The sequence below is a fragment of the Prionailurus viverrinus genome, chromosome C2 (genome assembly GCF_022837055.1).
Source record: "Prionailurus viverrinus isolate Anna chromosome C2, UM_Priviv_1.0, whole genome shotgun sequence".
NCBI classification, from domain to species: domain Eukaryota; kingdom Metazoa; phylum Chordata; class Mammalia; order Carnivora; family Felidae; genus Prionailurus; species Prionailurus viverrinus.
In genome coordinates, this window is record NC_062569.1 from 80,660,953 (window position 1) to 80,678,963 (window position 18,011).

The 18,011-nt window shown below is 37.8% G+C and overlaps 1 protein-coding gene across 1 annotated transcript in view; it reads left to right on the top strand.

The window, feature by feature from the left end:
- Nucleotides 1-13,800, top strand: part of TPRG1 (tumor protein p63 regulated 1) — a 122,475-nt gene extending 108,675 nt beyond the window's left edge. Inside the window, exon 6 of the mRNA XM_047875895.1 lies at nucleotides 13,400-13,800. Within this exon, the coding sequence (XP_047731851.1) occupies nucleotides 13,400-13,594 (195 nt within the window). The 3' untranslated portion in view covers nucleotides 13,595-13,800. The remainder of the gene's footprint in view (nucleotides 1-13,399) is intronic.
- The last annotated feature ends 4,211 nt before the right edge of the window (nucleotides 13,801-18,011 follow it).

Sequence of the window (18,011 nt, forward strand, 5' to 3'; positions counted from 1 at the left end):
TCTTGGTTATGTTTATTACTTTTCTTTCTGGGGCCTTGGTAGTCTTATCTCTAAAATGGACATAATGAACACTGCCCTTCCTCCTAACTTCATTGGACCTTTGTAAGGTTAAATCGAATATTGTGAATGTAAATGGTGCATAAACAGTACAGCAATTAAGAGTATTTTTATGTCTTTCAATCTCATCTCCCCAAATAGATTTTATCAGTGGCAGGGAAAGTCCTTCTACTATTTTTTTTTCATCTCCCCTAGGGAAACATCGGCAGTGCTAGGATACTAGGTAGGCAGGAAGTAAAATGGTTGGAGCTGTAAATGCAGAGAAAGATTAAACTTTATATTTTCAACACATATACACACAGGAGTGTGTGTATAGGCCTAGAAATCCTTGCCTTCTCTGTCCTTGCTATGTTTACCTTTATATGCTGTCATTTACTTCCAAATATCATAACTCTCTGTTTCTTGTAAATTCAAAAGATAACAATATATACCTAAAATCTTTCTGTGGTTGGATGGCGTGCATTGCAGTGGCTGCATGATTTTAAACACACTATTCATGCAAATATGTATATGTATAAAAATATTTTTAATTGGTAAGTCTCCTACTTTAAAAATGATTTGAGGCAAAACGTGATTAGAAGATAAATGGAGTCTTAATTTCACCTAATGTATACTTGAAGTTGGATTAAATCCCTTCTGCTATCAGAAAGGACAGTGGTCTCCTCAAGATTTATGTAAACATCCTCAGGGGCTTATGGTCTCAAGGTTTACTTACCTCTGGCTCCAGGCTATTGCAGGCACTAAATTAGTTCATTGTATGGATCTTGTGATAGCTCAGTTTTATAATGCTGCAGCCCAGGGTCCAACTTCAGCCCCTAGCCTGGCTCTACCACCCAAAAGCAACAAAAGAGAACAAAATGAAAACCAATGACAATAATACAACACTTACACAAAGGCATTGATGTGAGAGTAGACTCCATGAGGCCTTTGGGGAGATGGAGTGAGAATTTTTTAAATCATGATAATGGGCCCAAATTTCACATGGAATATCAGCTCTCTCTGTTTGTAAAAGACCTTATTAATAATAATGCATTATTAATGCATTGCTTTATAATCCTCTCTCTGCTCCTCTGGATCCTGTCGTGCTCCTCCCCAAATATTTTGTCTCCCTCCCCTCCTCCTCCTCTTCCTCTTCTCCCTCCTCCTCCTTCTTCACAGTTCAGAGTATTTTATCTGTTTGTGTTTTTTTTTTTCTTTCAGACACCTGGTAATAGAACTCAAAATGCTTGACAATGCATTTTTTCTAAAGCCATTTCCCTCCTCTAAAGGAAGTCTTGTTTTTGCCATTAAAATAACATATATTTTTGCATTAATAGTAATTGTATCATATTGTAAGGTAAAATAAGTACCAAGTGACTTGGTTATTACACCCATCACTTCCTGAGCCAAGTCCCCTCTTCCTTATACTTGATGCATTAAGTACTTATTCCCTGAGTGTCCTTGGCTAGAAGATATTCAGGGTAAGGGATTAAAGAACAAATTCTATTAGCTACAGAGAAATGGCACTGCATTACTCTTAATTCTTGATGGTACTTTGTTTTATTCTGATACATATAAATACAACCAAATAAATTTATTTATTTATTTATTTATTTATTTATTTATTTATTTATTTATTTATTTTTATTATTATTATTATTCTTTTTACATTTATTTATTTTTGAGAGACAGAGAGAGACAGTGTGAGCAGGGGGGGGGGGGTAGAGAGAAAAGGAGACACAGAATCCGAAGCAGGGTCCAGGCTCTGAGCTGTCAGCACAGAGCCCAACATGGGGCTCGAAACCATAAACTGTGAGATCATGACCTGGGCAGAAATTGGATGCTTAACCGACTGAGCTACCCAGGTGCCCCAATACAATCAAATAATTTTAAAAGGAAGATAAGAAATAAAATGTTGAAAGGAGGATAGAATCATTATTCCCCCAAAACCATGACTGTGGTTAATAGAACATAGAATTAATTAATGTAGAAAGGTAAAAGGAAAACTCAGTGTTTATACTGCTCTTGTTGGATGGGCGTAAGAATATCGTGCGTGCATGTGTGTGTGTGTGTGTGTGTGTCACAACAAGTGTGGATGTGAGCATAATGAATGCTTGTTCAGTTGGTTAGTGATTTTAAGTCAATAAAACTGTTTTGTGGATCTGTTAAGTATATTTCCTTCATGGCTTTTCTCCTTAAACTATTTTTCCAAAGCTTCCCCCCCCCCCCCCCCCCGCAACAGTCTGGCCAAACTATTTGGCCAAATAGTTTGCCAAACTATTTCTTATTAAAGGCCACCCCAAGTCCCAACTCTTTCTGAAAACAAGTGATCTCCATCTGTGATGTGAGATGATGAGTACTCTGATCCAGTTCTTTGAGTCTTAATTTCTCTTTTGTTGTTCGGTTTTATGTCACAATATTATTTGTGTTTATGATATTTTCCAAAATTGGCTTTGATTATACTCAGTTATATTAATGTAAAAGAATAAATAAGAAGAAAGACAATTCTGTGGATACAGAATTCCTTTTATATGGGTATTTTGGCATAACATAAGATTTTAAAAGGAAGATATAAAACTAGTTTTTCCATTTCCCTTATAAATGAAATGGGAAAAAAGTAGAAAATATGGGGAAAATGCATAACTAAATCAAATACCTGAAGCAATTTAATTCAATTTAGCAAATCTATTATGGTATAGAAAAATAAATCCTGTAGAGCTGTGTTACACATAGTCAAAATTTCCAAATTATTTACAATCTGATGCCATAACTTATTTTAAAAAATACACTTAAAAATCCAAATTTATTCTTACTCAGAGTCTTTTCTTATAAAGCACCTGGAATCTCTTTATTCAACAAATATCTTCTGACACCTACAAAGTAGAGGTTTATTGTTCAGGATACAAACCTAAATGAGATAAAATTTATGTCTTTGTGGAAGGCACTGTTGAATAGAGGAATAGATAAAAATGCAAAGATTTTAAAATGAGCACTAAATGGACTAAATCAGAAGTTAAATCCAATGAAGAGATGTGGAGGCACATGAAGGTACAAGGAGTGTTCTTAGACACAGAGTAATTTATTGTAGCTGGAGTTTAATCTTACATATTCCCCTTCATGATCATAATGACTCAAATAATAGGTATAAGGGCTTAAGGGCAGTAGGAATGGAGAGAAGATAAAGATATGTTGAGATACTCAAGATACAGGATTAATGGGAGCAGGTAATTTACAGGATATAGTAGGTGGAGGAGAAAAAGATGTTGAAGATGGTGTGGTTTCTGGCTTGGGAAGATGGTGACTCCATTAATTTGAATGGGGAAAACTGAAAGAAGAATAGGTTTGGACATGTTGGTTTGACATGTCCATGGAACATGAGATTGGGTTAGTTGTCAGGCAGTTAGAAATTTAGGTCTGAAGCTCAGGAGAGAAAGCTGAGCTGCTGATAGAGGTTTCAGACCATACACCTTTGGATCAAAGATGAGTCATGGGATTGGTTGGTCAGGCACGTACCATAGGAAAGAGTATTAATAAACACATTAATTGCATTCAAATTCAAATTTGTATTATCTTCAAGTCTCCTAAAGTAATCTAAAAATTACTATCAAATTTATGCAATACAGTGTCAAAATACATTATTTTTTCCTTTTATTCTTCTCACTAACTCTATAGCACTTCACGTCTGGCAAATATGATGGTCAAATGGCCTCTTTCCAGACATTCTTGCTTATCTCTCAGCCTCACCAACCTATTCCAATCTGTGTATGCATATACTTTGCATTACTCATATAAAACAGTTGTGAGAATAGGAAATAATCATTTTTGGCATTGACTTTCTTGTTACAACACATAAAAATAATCTCATGTAATATTATGTAATCAGACTATATTTATTGATTACAGTTTACATGTTTTCATGTAATTCAACTAACAAAAACCCTGTGAGGTCAAGATAGCTATCTCTGTTTTTAAAATGAGGGTACTTAGAGTGATTAAGTGAATTGACTAAGGTATTAAAATAAACTAGCTCCCTTTCCACACCCAAATAATTTGTAAATAAGCAGGAAAATGGACATGAGCTTGAAGAAATTCTGTGTGTGTGTGTGTGTGTGTGTGTGTGTGTGTGTGTGTATTCATTGATGTGATATGTAATGTGATATATTTCTGACAAAACTTGATTATCCTCAATTGTTTCACATACTTTTTATTTATAATTTGTAGTCTCATCGCCCCCGTTTTAACCATTTTCTTGCTGGGTTCTTAGGATGTGTGAAGAGTCTTGTTGGAAGGGACTAATGACTGAGCCCAGAGCTGGTAAATAACAATGAATGGTCATGAATGCTTTATAACCAAACCAAAAGGATCTACGGACCAATCCTTTTTACTCTTTTCTGGCATATTTACCCTTCTTTTCAAGGGAATTATGAAAGTGAACCAACATGTTAGCAATTAAATGTAACTTTCGTTTCCCTTCACATCATTTTGACAAATACTCATTGAATACCCACCTAGCTACATGCTGAGCAACGTGCTAGTAAACTGGGATACTGAGAATAAAACAGATTTTGCCCTCCAGACACTTACAGAGTACAGGGAGAAGGTAAAAAAAAAAGTAATTAACAAATTATAATTTAATATGCTAAGACTGTTAATAGAGTGGGATTCACAAGGTTCTATGGGAGCCCAGAAGAGGGAACAAGAAAGTCCAAAAGCTAACAGATACAATGATATCTGAAGTGAAACTCAAAGTATGAGTGATTTAAGCATCAAAGGAGGTGGGGGAAATACATTTTAAATAAAAGAAAGATGGTTGGAACCTGCAAATTACAAAAGTACATGAAATGTTCTTGAATAAAGAATAATTCATTTTAGCTAGAATTCAAAGCATGTGTATGTACGCATATGTGTTGGCAGGGGAGAGTTGGGGAATGGAATAGGAAGAGGGTGCGGATTAGGATATATAGGAACCTCTCTTGGAGGAAAGAAGTTTCTGCCTCATCCTCCTTTTTCTCTCTACATACCTGAACATACCACAGTCAAGGTGTCTCCGTAAAGATAATTCCAGGTAAAATATGTCAGGATGATATAAACATTCTATCCAGCTGTGTGACTTTTCAAGTGGTTTCCAGTACTGGGTATTGGATGGATTTATTCTTTATCTCCGCATGCTTCATTTCCTATAGAGGAACACTGAAACCTATAGCCTGAAGGTTTGGAAAACCTGCTCAGCTGAGGAATGCACGCCTGCAGGCATGAAACCTGGTCTCTTTACCCAGTGTAAACAGGAAGCAAGTTATGGTTGTAATAAGGAAAACTGAGACTCTGGGCAGTGAACTGCTGGCAGACAGCACCTGAAGTAAACCAGGAGTGCAGTCACTCAGGTGGTAAATACTTGCTGTAAAGTCCAGAAGAACGTTCAGCACTACCCCCTACTTCCAACGAACCCACCCACCCACACCGCTATACTTTACCCTAACCAGCACACAGCTCCTATGTAATCAGAGTTGTTAAACTTGACCCTCTGTTTTTGAGACTGGAATAAAAGAAGGAGCCAGGGGTGGGTGTATAAAAGCTTTTAGAGAAAAGTATGTGGCTGGTGGCATTCATATCAGATGACACCGCGTTCCTGTCACACAGACTGAGTTCAGGTGCTTGAAATGCTCAAGAGCCAGTTTGGGGACTTGGCCTTTTGTCTGCCTTTCCTTCAATGCACTGCTTGTCACTTTGTCTTCATGGTCCCTCCTCCTTTTAGAGGGAGCACTGAAATGACTAGAAATAAAGTGGCATCTGACTCTAATGAGATGCCAAGTTCATTGGGTATGAAATAGCATCAACTTTTTCTTTCCAGCACTCAGATTCTGAGGCCACGGAGGATTCTCATGAAATGAAGCTTATGATGAGGACTGGAGAAGCAGTCAGTAATCTAATCTAAAAGCATTTATTTATCTATGAAAAGGTATCCCGGCAGTCCAGAGGGTGTTGGCAATGGGAATGCTGTGGTGAATTACAACTTGGTCTTTAAGAAGTCCTAGTTTGATGGCGATATTGTCGAAGATTTGTTGATAGTATTTTTGATCATTGGTAATAGGCTTCCTTAATGGCCTTTGCAGTCTGACTTCAAATTCCAGCCTCATTTCATTCCACTTCCCCAACTCTTCCTAAAATACATGAATATGTGTACCTGCACATGTGAGCTTATGGACAAACTCTCCATTTATTAAAGTTGGTTTAATCTTTACAGCCACCCTCTGTACTTGATGCTATTAATATTCTTTTTTGTGTGGAAAAGGAACTATAAAATTTAGAGAGGTTGGATAACTTGCCCAGAGTCACACAGCTAATGAGTGCCATATCTGCAACTTAAGACCAGATCTGTTTGATCTCAATACCCATGTTATATCATACATACTTCCTTTAGTTCAGTGCTTTTCAACAGGGGATGATTTTACCACCCTCCCATCCCCCTGCCGGGGTGGCATTTGGCAGTGTCTCAAGACATTTTTGATTCTCACACTTAGGGTGAGGGTACTATTGGTATATGGTGGGTAGAGGCTAGTGAGGCTGCTTAACATCCTAAAACACAGAGGACATCGTCCCCTGACGCAAAGAATTATATGGCACAAGATAACAATAGTCCTAAGGTAAGGAAACTTTGGTTCACTTACATAGACAAACAGCCACACTTGTGACTCTAATTCTTAGACAACTGGATGAAATATTTAAATGGAGATAAAAGTGAAATGCAATAGAATAAAATATTAATTTTTGCCTTGAGTATACAGGAAGGCATTGTGAGAGAGAGGGTATTTGAGCTTGGTTTGGAAGGATGAATAGGAGTATAGACAATATAGATCTTTGCAGATTGAGTAGGCCCTATGCATCTTACGCCAAGTCAGAGCTAGAGGTTGCTAGGCAAGCTTAGTATGGTGTTTTTCAAAAAATTTTTTAGAAGCATAAGACTTTTAAAAATAAAATCTTGAAATTGAAATATGTAAAATGGTTAAAAATAGAGCAGATCTAATTGGTATGATTGCAGGGACTGGAGGATGTTACCTGCTTGGCTTCCATATCTTCTCCCCAAACCCTCAGGAATATCTGTCATCCCAACATTGTTAATAACGGCACTTCCTTTCTTTTGAAAAGAATCTTTGTCTGGATGATAAATTATATGGTCATCCAACCTATGAAGAAATCTAGTGTTCAAAGGAACATGTTTTGAAAATTACTGAGTATAATTTTTTCCTATCCCTTCTTAAAAATAAGGAACACAAATCCTTTTCTAAATAGTATAATTTTACTGCTCATAATAGCAGTATATTATAGAAAGAGGACTTTAACACACTTAAGTCAGGAGACTGGGATTCCAAGACTTTGCTCAGTTGCTTATTAGTGATTAGCCATTGGACAAATCTCTGAAACACTTGGACCCTCAGTTTACCTATTAGATCCCCTATGCATTGCCCCCGATGCCTAGCATCTTGTCCAACAAAGCTTTCTGAATTTGTGGATTTCTAACCCCTGCCCTATAGTCTATCTTTTTTATACTTTATGAATATTGTTCTTTACTATAGGATCTATAATTACTATTTTGGAATTGTTAACTATACATATGGTCTTATCATGTGTTTATTTCCTCATGTCCCATGCTCATGTATCCAATTGGCCATTAGAAATTACTAAGAGGCTTACTGGTTAGGCACATCAACCACATGTCTGGAACAGAATCCTTGCCCCCTGCACCTCACCACTTCCAAGTCCTTCTGCCCCAGGCTTTCCCAACCCAGTAATGATATCACTTTCTATCCAGTTGCTCAGACCAAAAATCTAGGTGTCATCTTTGAGTCCTCTGTTCTTTTCATCCCTTATATTTATTCATGCCAGCAAGTTGTATGGCTCTACCTCCAAATAATATCCCTAATTTAACCAGTTATCATGTTTTCCACTTCTCTCCTGGTCCAAGCCACCATCATCTCTTGCCTAGACTACTGAAGTGATCTTCAAGCTCCTCTTATCTTCTGGCTTCTAATCTTGACCCTAACAGTAAATTTTCCATACAACTGTCAGGATTATTAAAAACAACAACAACAACATACATAATACAACATAATATGGCCGACAGGATGCTTTGGGCCTAAGATTTCATTTCGATCTCTTTCTTTTGATCACTATATTCTAACTACACAGGCTCTTCCTCTGTTTTCCTCAGAAGAAAACTGAACAATGGCTAAATTTGCAATGGACAAAAATCAACTTTTTACAGATCTTTTTTTTTTTTAATCCTTATTTATTTTTGAGAGACAGAGCATGAGCGGGAGAGGGGTAGAGAGAGAGGGAGACACAGACTCTGAGGCAGGCTCTAGGCTCTGCGCTGTCAGCACAGAGCCCGACATGGGGCTCGAACTTATGAAATGTGAGATCATGACCTGAGCCGAAGTCTGACGCTTAACTGACTAAGCCACCCAGGTGCCCCCAAAAATCAACTTTTTGATTTAATTTAATTATATGGACGAGAATTCATTCAATGACAATTTTTTCAGAAAAAAAATAGACAGTAATACTTGTATAACTTTGATGTAGGTTCGTATTAAAAATATAGAGATAAGAGAAACAAAGTAAAGGTGTCATCTTGTACCTGTTTTTCTTTTGCATTTGTCTCCTTGATCAATTGAAAACTTCAAGAATCTTGGGGAACTAATATTTAGGATTTTCTTTCAATCTAGAGTTTAAAGGCTTTTTATTTTGAAATAATTTTAGGCTTACAGGAAAATTGCAAAGATAGTAAAGTTTCCGTGTACCTGGCATTCAAATTATTCTAACAACTTACATAACTATAGTAGAGTTATCAAAACCTGAAAATTAAACATCAGTACAATAATATTAAGTAAACTACAGGCCTTATTCAAGTTTCACTGTTTTTTTTGTTTTGTTTTTCCTAATGCCTCTGTCTGTCCCAGGATCCAGTTCAGGATTATGTATTACATTGAATTGTTCTGTCTCTTTATTCTCCTCCAAACTGTGACAGTTTCTCAGTCTTTCTTCTGTGTTCATGATCTTGGCACTTCTCACGAATACTGGTCGGTTTTTTTGTAGAATGCCTCTCAATTTGGGTTTGCCTGATGTTTTCTCATGATTAAATTGAGGTTTTTTTTTTTTTTTTGGAGCAGATACTACAGAAATGATTTATGTCTTCACTGCATCATATTGTAGGCTTATGATGCCTGTGTGTCTTATTACTAGCAGTATTAACATTGATAGATAGATTTAAGATGTATGCTGGATTTCCCCTCTGCAAAGTTAGTATTTTTCCCTTTATAATTGATAAATATCTTGGGGGAGATACTTTGATACTCAACCCATGTTTTTTGTAATTATAGTGTCTGAGTGGAACTTAATGTATCTGTTGGCATCCAGGGAACTCTGTTACTTTTAAAAAGCTCATATCGGAGTCAAAAAAATGTTTTCTGGAGTCTTTGATTTGTATTAAGGAAATTGGCATTCCAAATATGGAATTGAAGGGAATAGAACTAAGAAAGTTAAAGTCTTGGGGCACGTGGGTGGCTCAGTAGGTTAAGTGTTTGACTCCTGATTTTGGCTCATGATCTTGTGGTTCATGAGTCCATGCCCCCTATTGGGCTGTCACCACAGAGCCTGCTTGGGATTCTGTCTCCCTCTCTCTCTGCTCCTCCCCCGCTTGCTCTCTATCTCTCAGAATAAATAAAAATAAACTTGAAAGAAAAAAGTTAAAGTGTTTTTGCCTATAAATAATGAAGATATTTGTACCTATAAATAATATGCTTTATAAAATGCTTTTGAATAATTCACTTAAATTCATGCAACAATCTCCTGAGGCTGACATTCAGGGAACTCTGTTACTTTTAAAAAGCTCATATTAAGAGTTAAAAAATTGGGGCGCCTGGGTGGCGCAGTCGGTTAAGCTCCGACTTCAGCCAGGTCACGATCTTGCGGTCCGTGAGTTCGAGCCCCGCGTCGGGCTCTGGGCTGATGGCTCAGAGCCTGGAGCCTGTTTCCGATTCTGTGTCTCCCTCTTTCTCTGCCCCTTGCCCGTTCACGCTCTGTCTCTCTCTGTCCCAAAAATAAATAAACGTTGAAAAAAAATTTAAAAAAAAAGAGTTAAAAAATTATATAAATGATACAAATGATAAAAATTGTACAAATCTCATGAGGTTGGCTTTTACTATCACTATCATCACCATTATTAGTTTCCCTTTTCAGATCTAGAAACTAAGGCTCAGTGAGATTGTATGGTTTTTCCAAACTCTAACCGTTAGTAACTGATAGGGCAAGGAAGCACACCTGGCCCTATGCATCTATGCCAAGCATTTTCCCACTATACACAGTGATGGAATATATGTGGTTAGATAGCAGTGAGTTCCCCATCATTGGATATGTCCATGTCCAGGGATGTAGTTTTTTGGTGAGGATGTGTCAAGGCAAAAACAACAGATGAATGGCTAGAATTGATAAGCTTACAGTCACTTCTAACCTTGAAATGCCATGATTTTCAACCATAATGATTCAATGCCTATGTTATTAACTTATTCTGTCCTTTTTGATTTTCTCTTTGGAAGTTGAAGAAAAACCACTTCTTTCTGCTTTTCTTATTCAATCAGCTAAAGCACTGGTAGAATTAGCTGAAAGGAAGGATGTCCTTCCTTCCAGAATCCCCAGGCTGTTATGACTATAGTTTGTGTCACTCAGTGACAGCAATGTTTAGATCTCCAAGAGGATGCTGGGGCTGCAAACGAGTAATAAGAAGTGTCTTCTGTCTTCGCTTCTACAGACTGAAACTCAAGCAAAACCCTACTTCTGTGTTAGTTTACATTATTTAGCCTCAGTGAAGTGAGTTTATTTTTTAAGCTTTTTTTTTTTTTGAGAGAGAGAGACTGTGTGTGTGTGGGGGGGGGGAGGGGCAGAGAGGGAGAGAGAGAGAATCCCAAGCAGGCTCTGTGTTATCAGTGTGGAACATGTTGTGGGGCTTTATCTCTCAAACTGCGAGATCATGACCTGAGCTGAAATCAAGAGTCAGATGCTTAACTGACTGAGCCATCCAGGTGCCCTCTGAGTTTGTTTATTTATTTATTTATTTATTTATTTGATGTTTTGATCATATTCAATTAGGTAAATATTACTTTAAAGAAAAGTAGAGAAATACATCTGTTTATTTTGAAAACCTAGAGATATTGAGGTACTCCAGCAAACTATATTGTTTTCTTATCATAGCCACTAATTTTTGTTACTTATGACATTATCTAAAAAAAACCTCATAGATTTCAATGCTTTTCAAAAGAAGAAGCTAAGACTCAAAAAGGGGAAATGAATTTACAATGCCACACAGGTATAAAATTATAGAAGTTTTATTTGTATGGCTTTTTTTCTTTTACTTTTTTCTTTCTTTCTTTCTCTTTCTTTCTTTCTTTCTTTCTATCTTTCTTTCCTTTTTTTTTTTTTTTGTAGGGTTGCCAACTGCCAATAGTCGATACATTCTAATTTTTAAATGTTTTTTCCTTACTAATAAGGAAACTGAAACTGGAATGAAAAAGTAGTTTGCCCAGGGGCAATTTGGTATAAAATTAGGTATCCAGGATAAAATCTCCATGGAAAATTGTTATGGGGAAAGACTACAGGATTCTCTTTCTTCACTGAAAGATCACTCTTATGTTAGTCCCTTAAAGCAAAGATTGGTCTCCTCTTGGAATCATGGGAAGAATAATGGACACTTTATAGAGGATGCTTAATAATTTGAATTGATATTGGAATATACTCTAATAGTCTTAATTTAGATTAGTGAGCCAGTTGCCTAGGAAACAGATTTGGATCTCACTGTGAATAAGATTTTATTCCTAATGTTCTTTTTTACCATACTGCAGAAAGTGGAGTGACTGTGGGTAAGTCATTTACCTTCTATGAGCCTTGGTTTTCTGATATGGAAATGGTGATACCTTCTTTGACATACCTAATACATTTATGTTAGAAAGAGATCATGAGTATAAAAGAGCTTGTTGGAAATAGAAACATGAACTTTTGTTTCATTTCCTTGCTTATACATGTTTATTTTTTTAATTAAAATTTCTTTACATTTATTTATTTTTGAGAGACAGAGAAAGACAGTGTGAGCAGGGGAGGGGCAGAGAGAGAAGGAGACTCAGAATCAGAAGTAGGCTTCAGGCTCTGAGCTGTCAGCACAGAGCCTGATGCGGGGCTCGAACCCATGAACTGTGAATTCATGACCTGAGCCGAAGTTGGATGCTTAACCGACTGAGCCACCCAGGCGCCCCTATATCTCTGTTCAGAATGCTCCCTGAATTACCCTCCCCTTAACCCAATTCAACTTGGCTTGACCAAAATAAGGATTTTTTTCCCCTCACTTAACTTAAAAGTTCAGGATAGGCTGACCTAATAATTTGAATGATTTTGTCAATAATTCATCTCTCTCTGTATCTTACTTCTTCCACCTTCGTTGGCTTCATTCTCAGGTTCTCACTATGCATGGTAAAATGACCTCGAAAACCTCCAGGCTTTCTATCAGTTTTGCAACAACATTGGTCATGTGCCCTTACCTGCACCAATCTCTGTGACCAGAGAAATGGACTCCTCTGATTGCTTAGACCTGAGCCATATGCTAAAGTAGACTCCTCTTATACTATTTTGGGCTAAACTGGGAGAGGGTGGTCCTCCAAAGAAACAAAGAGGTACTCGTATTGGAAGAAGAATCTGAAATGGTTGATAGGATGCTGGGTTGAATAGAAAAAACAGCTGCCAACCAAGCCCTCCCTAATTCCATTTCACCTATTGAAACTCTAGGAACCCTTTAATGATTGTCTCAAGAGTTTTCTTTTGAAGTCATTTCTGATCCTCTTCCTACGTATGATTTCTCCCTCTTTTGCATTCCTTTACCATCTTATTATGCCTGCTGTTCATTTTCATGAACTTTGTATAATGATTTACCAAGTTCATTTCTTAGATTATTAGAGTGTTACTCCTTTGGACACAGAGACTATATCTTACTTGTATTTAAATCTTCAGCAGCCAGCAGGCATCTGATTCATAATAGATTATCAGCAAATATTTATTAAGCTGACTACTAAATGCTGTACAAATTATGAAGGATGAAAAACAAACAAGATGAGGCAGATAATTTCATTATGTACATAATTTATTGACTGATTTATTAAAAGACTAACAGAAGCAATGTTGACAATTCTGAGAAATGACATCTATATAAGGAAGTAAGGATAGCTGCAGCCCCAGGACAGTGGTCAACTTTTGTGAGGACTGGCTAGGGAGGAAGTGTGTCTGGACCGACTCTGCATTTACTAACTCTGTGCCTTCTTTTCCTCTTCAGTTGTCTGGGTTCACGTCTAAACTTGTTGCAGCTATCCAGAATGCCCACAAGAATTCCACTGGATCTGGAAGAAGAAAGGGACTGATGGTGTTAACTGAACCCATTTTGATTGAAACCTACATGGGGCTGATGTCATTCATTGGAAACCGCAACAAACTCGGCTATTCCCTTGCCCGTGGGAGTATTGGGTTTTGAGACTCCTTCTGGCATTATAAGTATGCCATCCACTGATCTACCTTCATTGAAGATTCTGTTTCAGACCACCATATATTTGGACTGACTTAGTTCCTTTTAAATACTATTACATGGTATTGAACACTTAGTATCTTAGGAAATCTATAATCTTGATTAGACTGATAGATGCACACTTCAGACCTCATATAAGAACAATCAAATTTCCTAACCAGAAAATAAATGCTCTTAAGCTTACAAATAATATTATCATTGAATACCTGATCATAAACTGAGGGCAGAGTCTCTGGCTTCTTGATCCTCTGTCCTCCAAACGTAGACATTTTTTGGATCTTGAGCTTGAGCCGTTTGATTCTGATGTCTTTCACTGGGGTCTGACTATACTATTTTAGCTACTCTTTTTATGAGAATGCCTTCCAAATCCCCATTTCCATCCCTGATACTTCTTCAAGATTTAGTTTTGTATTTCTGTCTGCTGATCATCTATATGATTCAATGGCCACTCATATTCAGCATCTTCCAAATCCTGGGTTTCTCTGTGGCATTTTTAGGGTCCCAGTCATCATTCGTGAAATCCATCAGTTTTGATATATCTAAATTCATTGCCAGATAATTTCATCTAGTATCTTTCTTAGTCTGTTTGGGCTGCTATTACAAAATACCACAGACTGGGTGGCTTATCAACAAGAGAAATTCATATCCCACAGTTCTGGAGGCTTGAATGCAGAGTTCAGGGTGCTGGTCTGGTCAGGTGAGGGCCCTGTTCCCAGGTGCAGACTTCTCGTTATATCCTCAGACAGTAAAGGGGCAAGAGGGTTCTCTTGATCTTCTTTTATAAGGGCATTAGTCTTATTCATGAAGGCCCTGCTTTCATGACCTAATCACCTCCCAGAGACCCTACCTCTTAATACCATCATATTTGGCCTCAAGATTTCAGCACATGAATGTTGGAGCACACAAACTGTCAGACCATGGCAGGACCAAATGTATGTGTGGCTTAGCATTGTACCCCAATGCCCAGATGTCAACCTTAAAGTTCATTCTTCTTTGAAAGTTTTTCGTGAACTCCTTTTCCTTTCCATATCCGCAGGTATATATTATTCGATCAAGTCTTTAATTCTGTTCACCTGGATGATTGTCATCGCCTTTTACTTGGAATCTTTGATCCGAGGCTGACACTGTTCTAATCCATCCTGCATTTGGTTGCCAGATTTCTAAAGCACAGTTTGGCCCTATCAGTCCCTGCTCAAGAACTTTTAATGGCTCACTTTGTTTTGCATTTTTTTTGTTCAAACATTTATTTCATTTTCTTTTCCAACAGCAGACCCTTTCCTTCTATTGAAATCTGTTTTGGGTGCCCAGTATGTGAAACAGATAGAAGTGAGGCCACCGAGATTGAAGGGGATATTGGAATGCTCCTGGCTTCTTCTTTTTTGGGTCTCAGAGGTACCTTCTGTGGAATGTCTCTGGGTCCCAGAAGGTATAGAGGAGCACATTTTCTTTTTTTTTTTTTAATTTTTTTTCCCAACGTTTATTTATTTTTGGGACAGAGAGAGACAGAGCATGAACGGGGGAGGGGCAGAGAGAGAGGGAGACACAGAATCAGAAACAGGCTCCAGGCTCTGAGCCATCAGCCCAGAGCCCGACGCGGGGCTCGAACTCACAGACCGCGAGATCGTGACCTGGCTGAAGTCGGACGCTTAACCGACTGCACCACCCAGGCGCCCCAGGAGCACATTTTCAAAAACACTGTCCTACCTTATTCTCTTTCCTTTGCTCTTTTATCTCATATTTTCTCTTTTTTTTCTCCCCGACATGTCTCATTTTGGACACAACTCAGGAGATATCTTAACTGTTTTCATCTCTTCAAGTTTCTTTTCTTTTTTAATTTTTCAGTTTTATTTTCTATTTATTTTGAAAAGAAGCTTTGAATGATCAACACCATAAATATTATGATAATCAGCTTTTTAAGCATGTCCCAGGACCCAAAGTTGAGACACCTTGGTTGGTATTCATGTTAAAAATTGTACCTTTTTTTTTTTTTTTTGGTGGAGGGAGGGGTTGTTCAGAGTGTTTTTAAAGTCTTCTCTTCTAAAAACTTCCTCAATTTCAAAGATTTGTCCTCTGTTTCATTCACAAACATCAATTTGATGCAGGCATTCAAAACCCACGCCTTGAATAACCATCATTTTATTTCGTCTTTGTCTTTGTTTACTTCCATTAGTGTTTCTCTCCCTTTCCCTCTTTCCCCTTCCCAGCACCCATTCCCCCCTCCCCATTGATGGCAAATATTGTTACAGTCCCCAAGGCAGGGAACTTCTATTCAGACTGTAAAAGGAAATGTTGAAATTCTTAGCTGTCCTGTCAACAGTAGTGGAATGAAAAGTCGTTGGATTGTTTTGGCAATGGTTCTAAAGCAGGCATAATTGGCAAATTATTATAACACTGCTGCCCGAAAATCTCTATTTGCCTCAAGATAGTGGCATTTGTTGGCAGAAGCATCTGAAATGTCCAGCACATTCTTTTCCATTACCATTTAAGGATCAACCTGACAATAGACTTCTTTCTGCACATTTGCCCCCCTTGTAACCGAGGACAGACTGTGTTTCCAAGTGACTCTCTAAAGGACACAGTGCAGCATCACCAGTGCAGAAGATGAGAGGAAGGAGGTATCTCTCAGCCCTGAGGTCCAGCCTGTAACAATAGGATAAGCATTTAATAATACCAAAGCTGTTTAATAGGGAGAAGAACGAGCTCAGAGATAACAAGGGAATGCTTTTAACATTTCACAAAGACTCTCTAGTGGATAGCCCATAAACTGATACATAGGGCCTCGATAGCAGGTTATGACCAGAGGGTGAGAAGATTTAGGAATTTGGAAGGCAGTTCAAGATAAGAGAGAACTTCTTATAGGTAGGAATGTAAAAAATGGAATGGGTTGCTCCTTGGAATAGTGAGTCCTCCATCCCTTGATGTGTTCAAGTCAGGACTAGATAAAGTAGATAGAATTGTGTATGGGATTGATAGATGGGTGATTGATATAATACTTTAAGGCTAGAGACCTTATGATTTTCCAAATAACTGTGGCTAATGGTTAGACAATTAAATCAATTTGATTTTTTTTCCTTTGGAAATAACTGAATCAGCCATATGAGACCTTAGAAAATTACCTCAACTTTCCCAGGATTTAATTTGCTCCTCTGTAGAATGGAGACAATGATACCTTTTCTTCCCACTTCATAAAGATCTTGTGAGAAGAACTCAATGAAATAAGGTTAAGTTATTGTATTAAATAAAAAACATTGAGCACATGCCTGTAGAGTGATATGACTTGGAAGCAGAACGTAGGACATCTTAAGGCAACTATATTTAGTTATCTCTCAGAATTTTTTTGGTCACTATGGACCTACTGCCCACCATTCTTGCATTTGACGCTTGGTGTTCTCACTTGGGTTTTAAGCTCAACAGGACATACAAACTGCAAACAAGGGGACCTAATATATGCTTGGGCTTTTCATTCAGACTGGCATCTGAGCTACACCCATAAAGTTTCCAAAAGGGACATCATACATTTGGTTGGGAATAGGATAATTTACAAGAGGCATGAAGTACCAGGCATATCATCATAACATTTTTATGGTTGGTCATCCTGTTTATCTGATCTTTATCTTATTCAGGAAATCCCACTAGAAAATACCCAATATGTCACCTTTCAAATACTGCTTGAGCATCTTTATTGACAGATTGCTCAAGGTCTCCTGATACGTCTTGGGCAGTTCTGATGGTTAGAACATTCTCTTTATGTTGATTTAGACTCTGTAATATCCTCTCAGTAAAAGAAAAAAAATGCTGGAGTGGGTTTAGTCTGAATTTTCACACCAGGATGTTGGACATTTGGGTACAGAGGCAAGGTTAATGAAATCTCTAATGTTTCCAAGAAGGGGAGCTGTAACTAACTGCTAAGCCTGACCTTCAAGTGGGCAACTGGGCCTCTTTGGAAGCCTGACCTTTGGCCATTCTCTAAGGCAGAAAAGAGAAGCCAGTTTGCATGATTTGGATTTTTTTGCCTTGAGACCTGTTCTCCCAGTCCCCGTGCTGAAACATTACTAAGAAAGCCGATTTACAGAGCCTGGGGGCTAAGGAAGCATAGAAACCATCCAATCCAATGCTTTCATTTCACAGAATATGAAGCAAAGGTCTGTAAACTGGAAAGAAATTGTTTAAAAAGCAGATGGTGGATTTTTGGTCCTGGGATTAAATTCTAAAGCTTATAATTTCCTATTTCTGGCCCACTGTTCTTTGCATATATCTCTATTCCCAGGGAAAGGCATATTATCTAAATCAGGGCATCATTGTTGCTGGGTTAATGCTGAGGTGAGAAAACAATAGGTCACCGTTGTTTAGGGGGGGATTTCCAGAA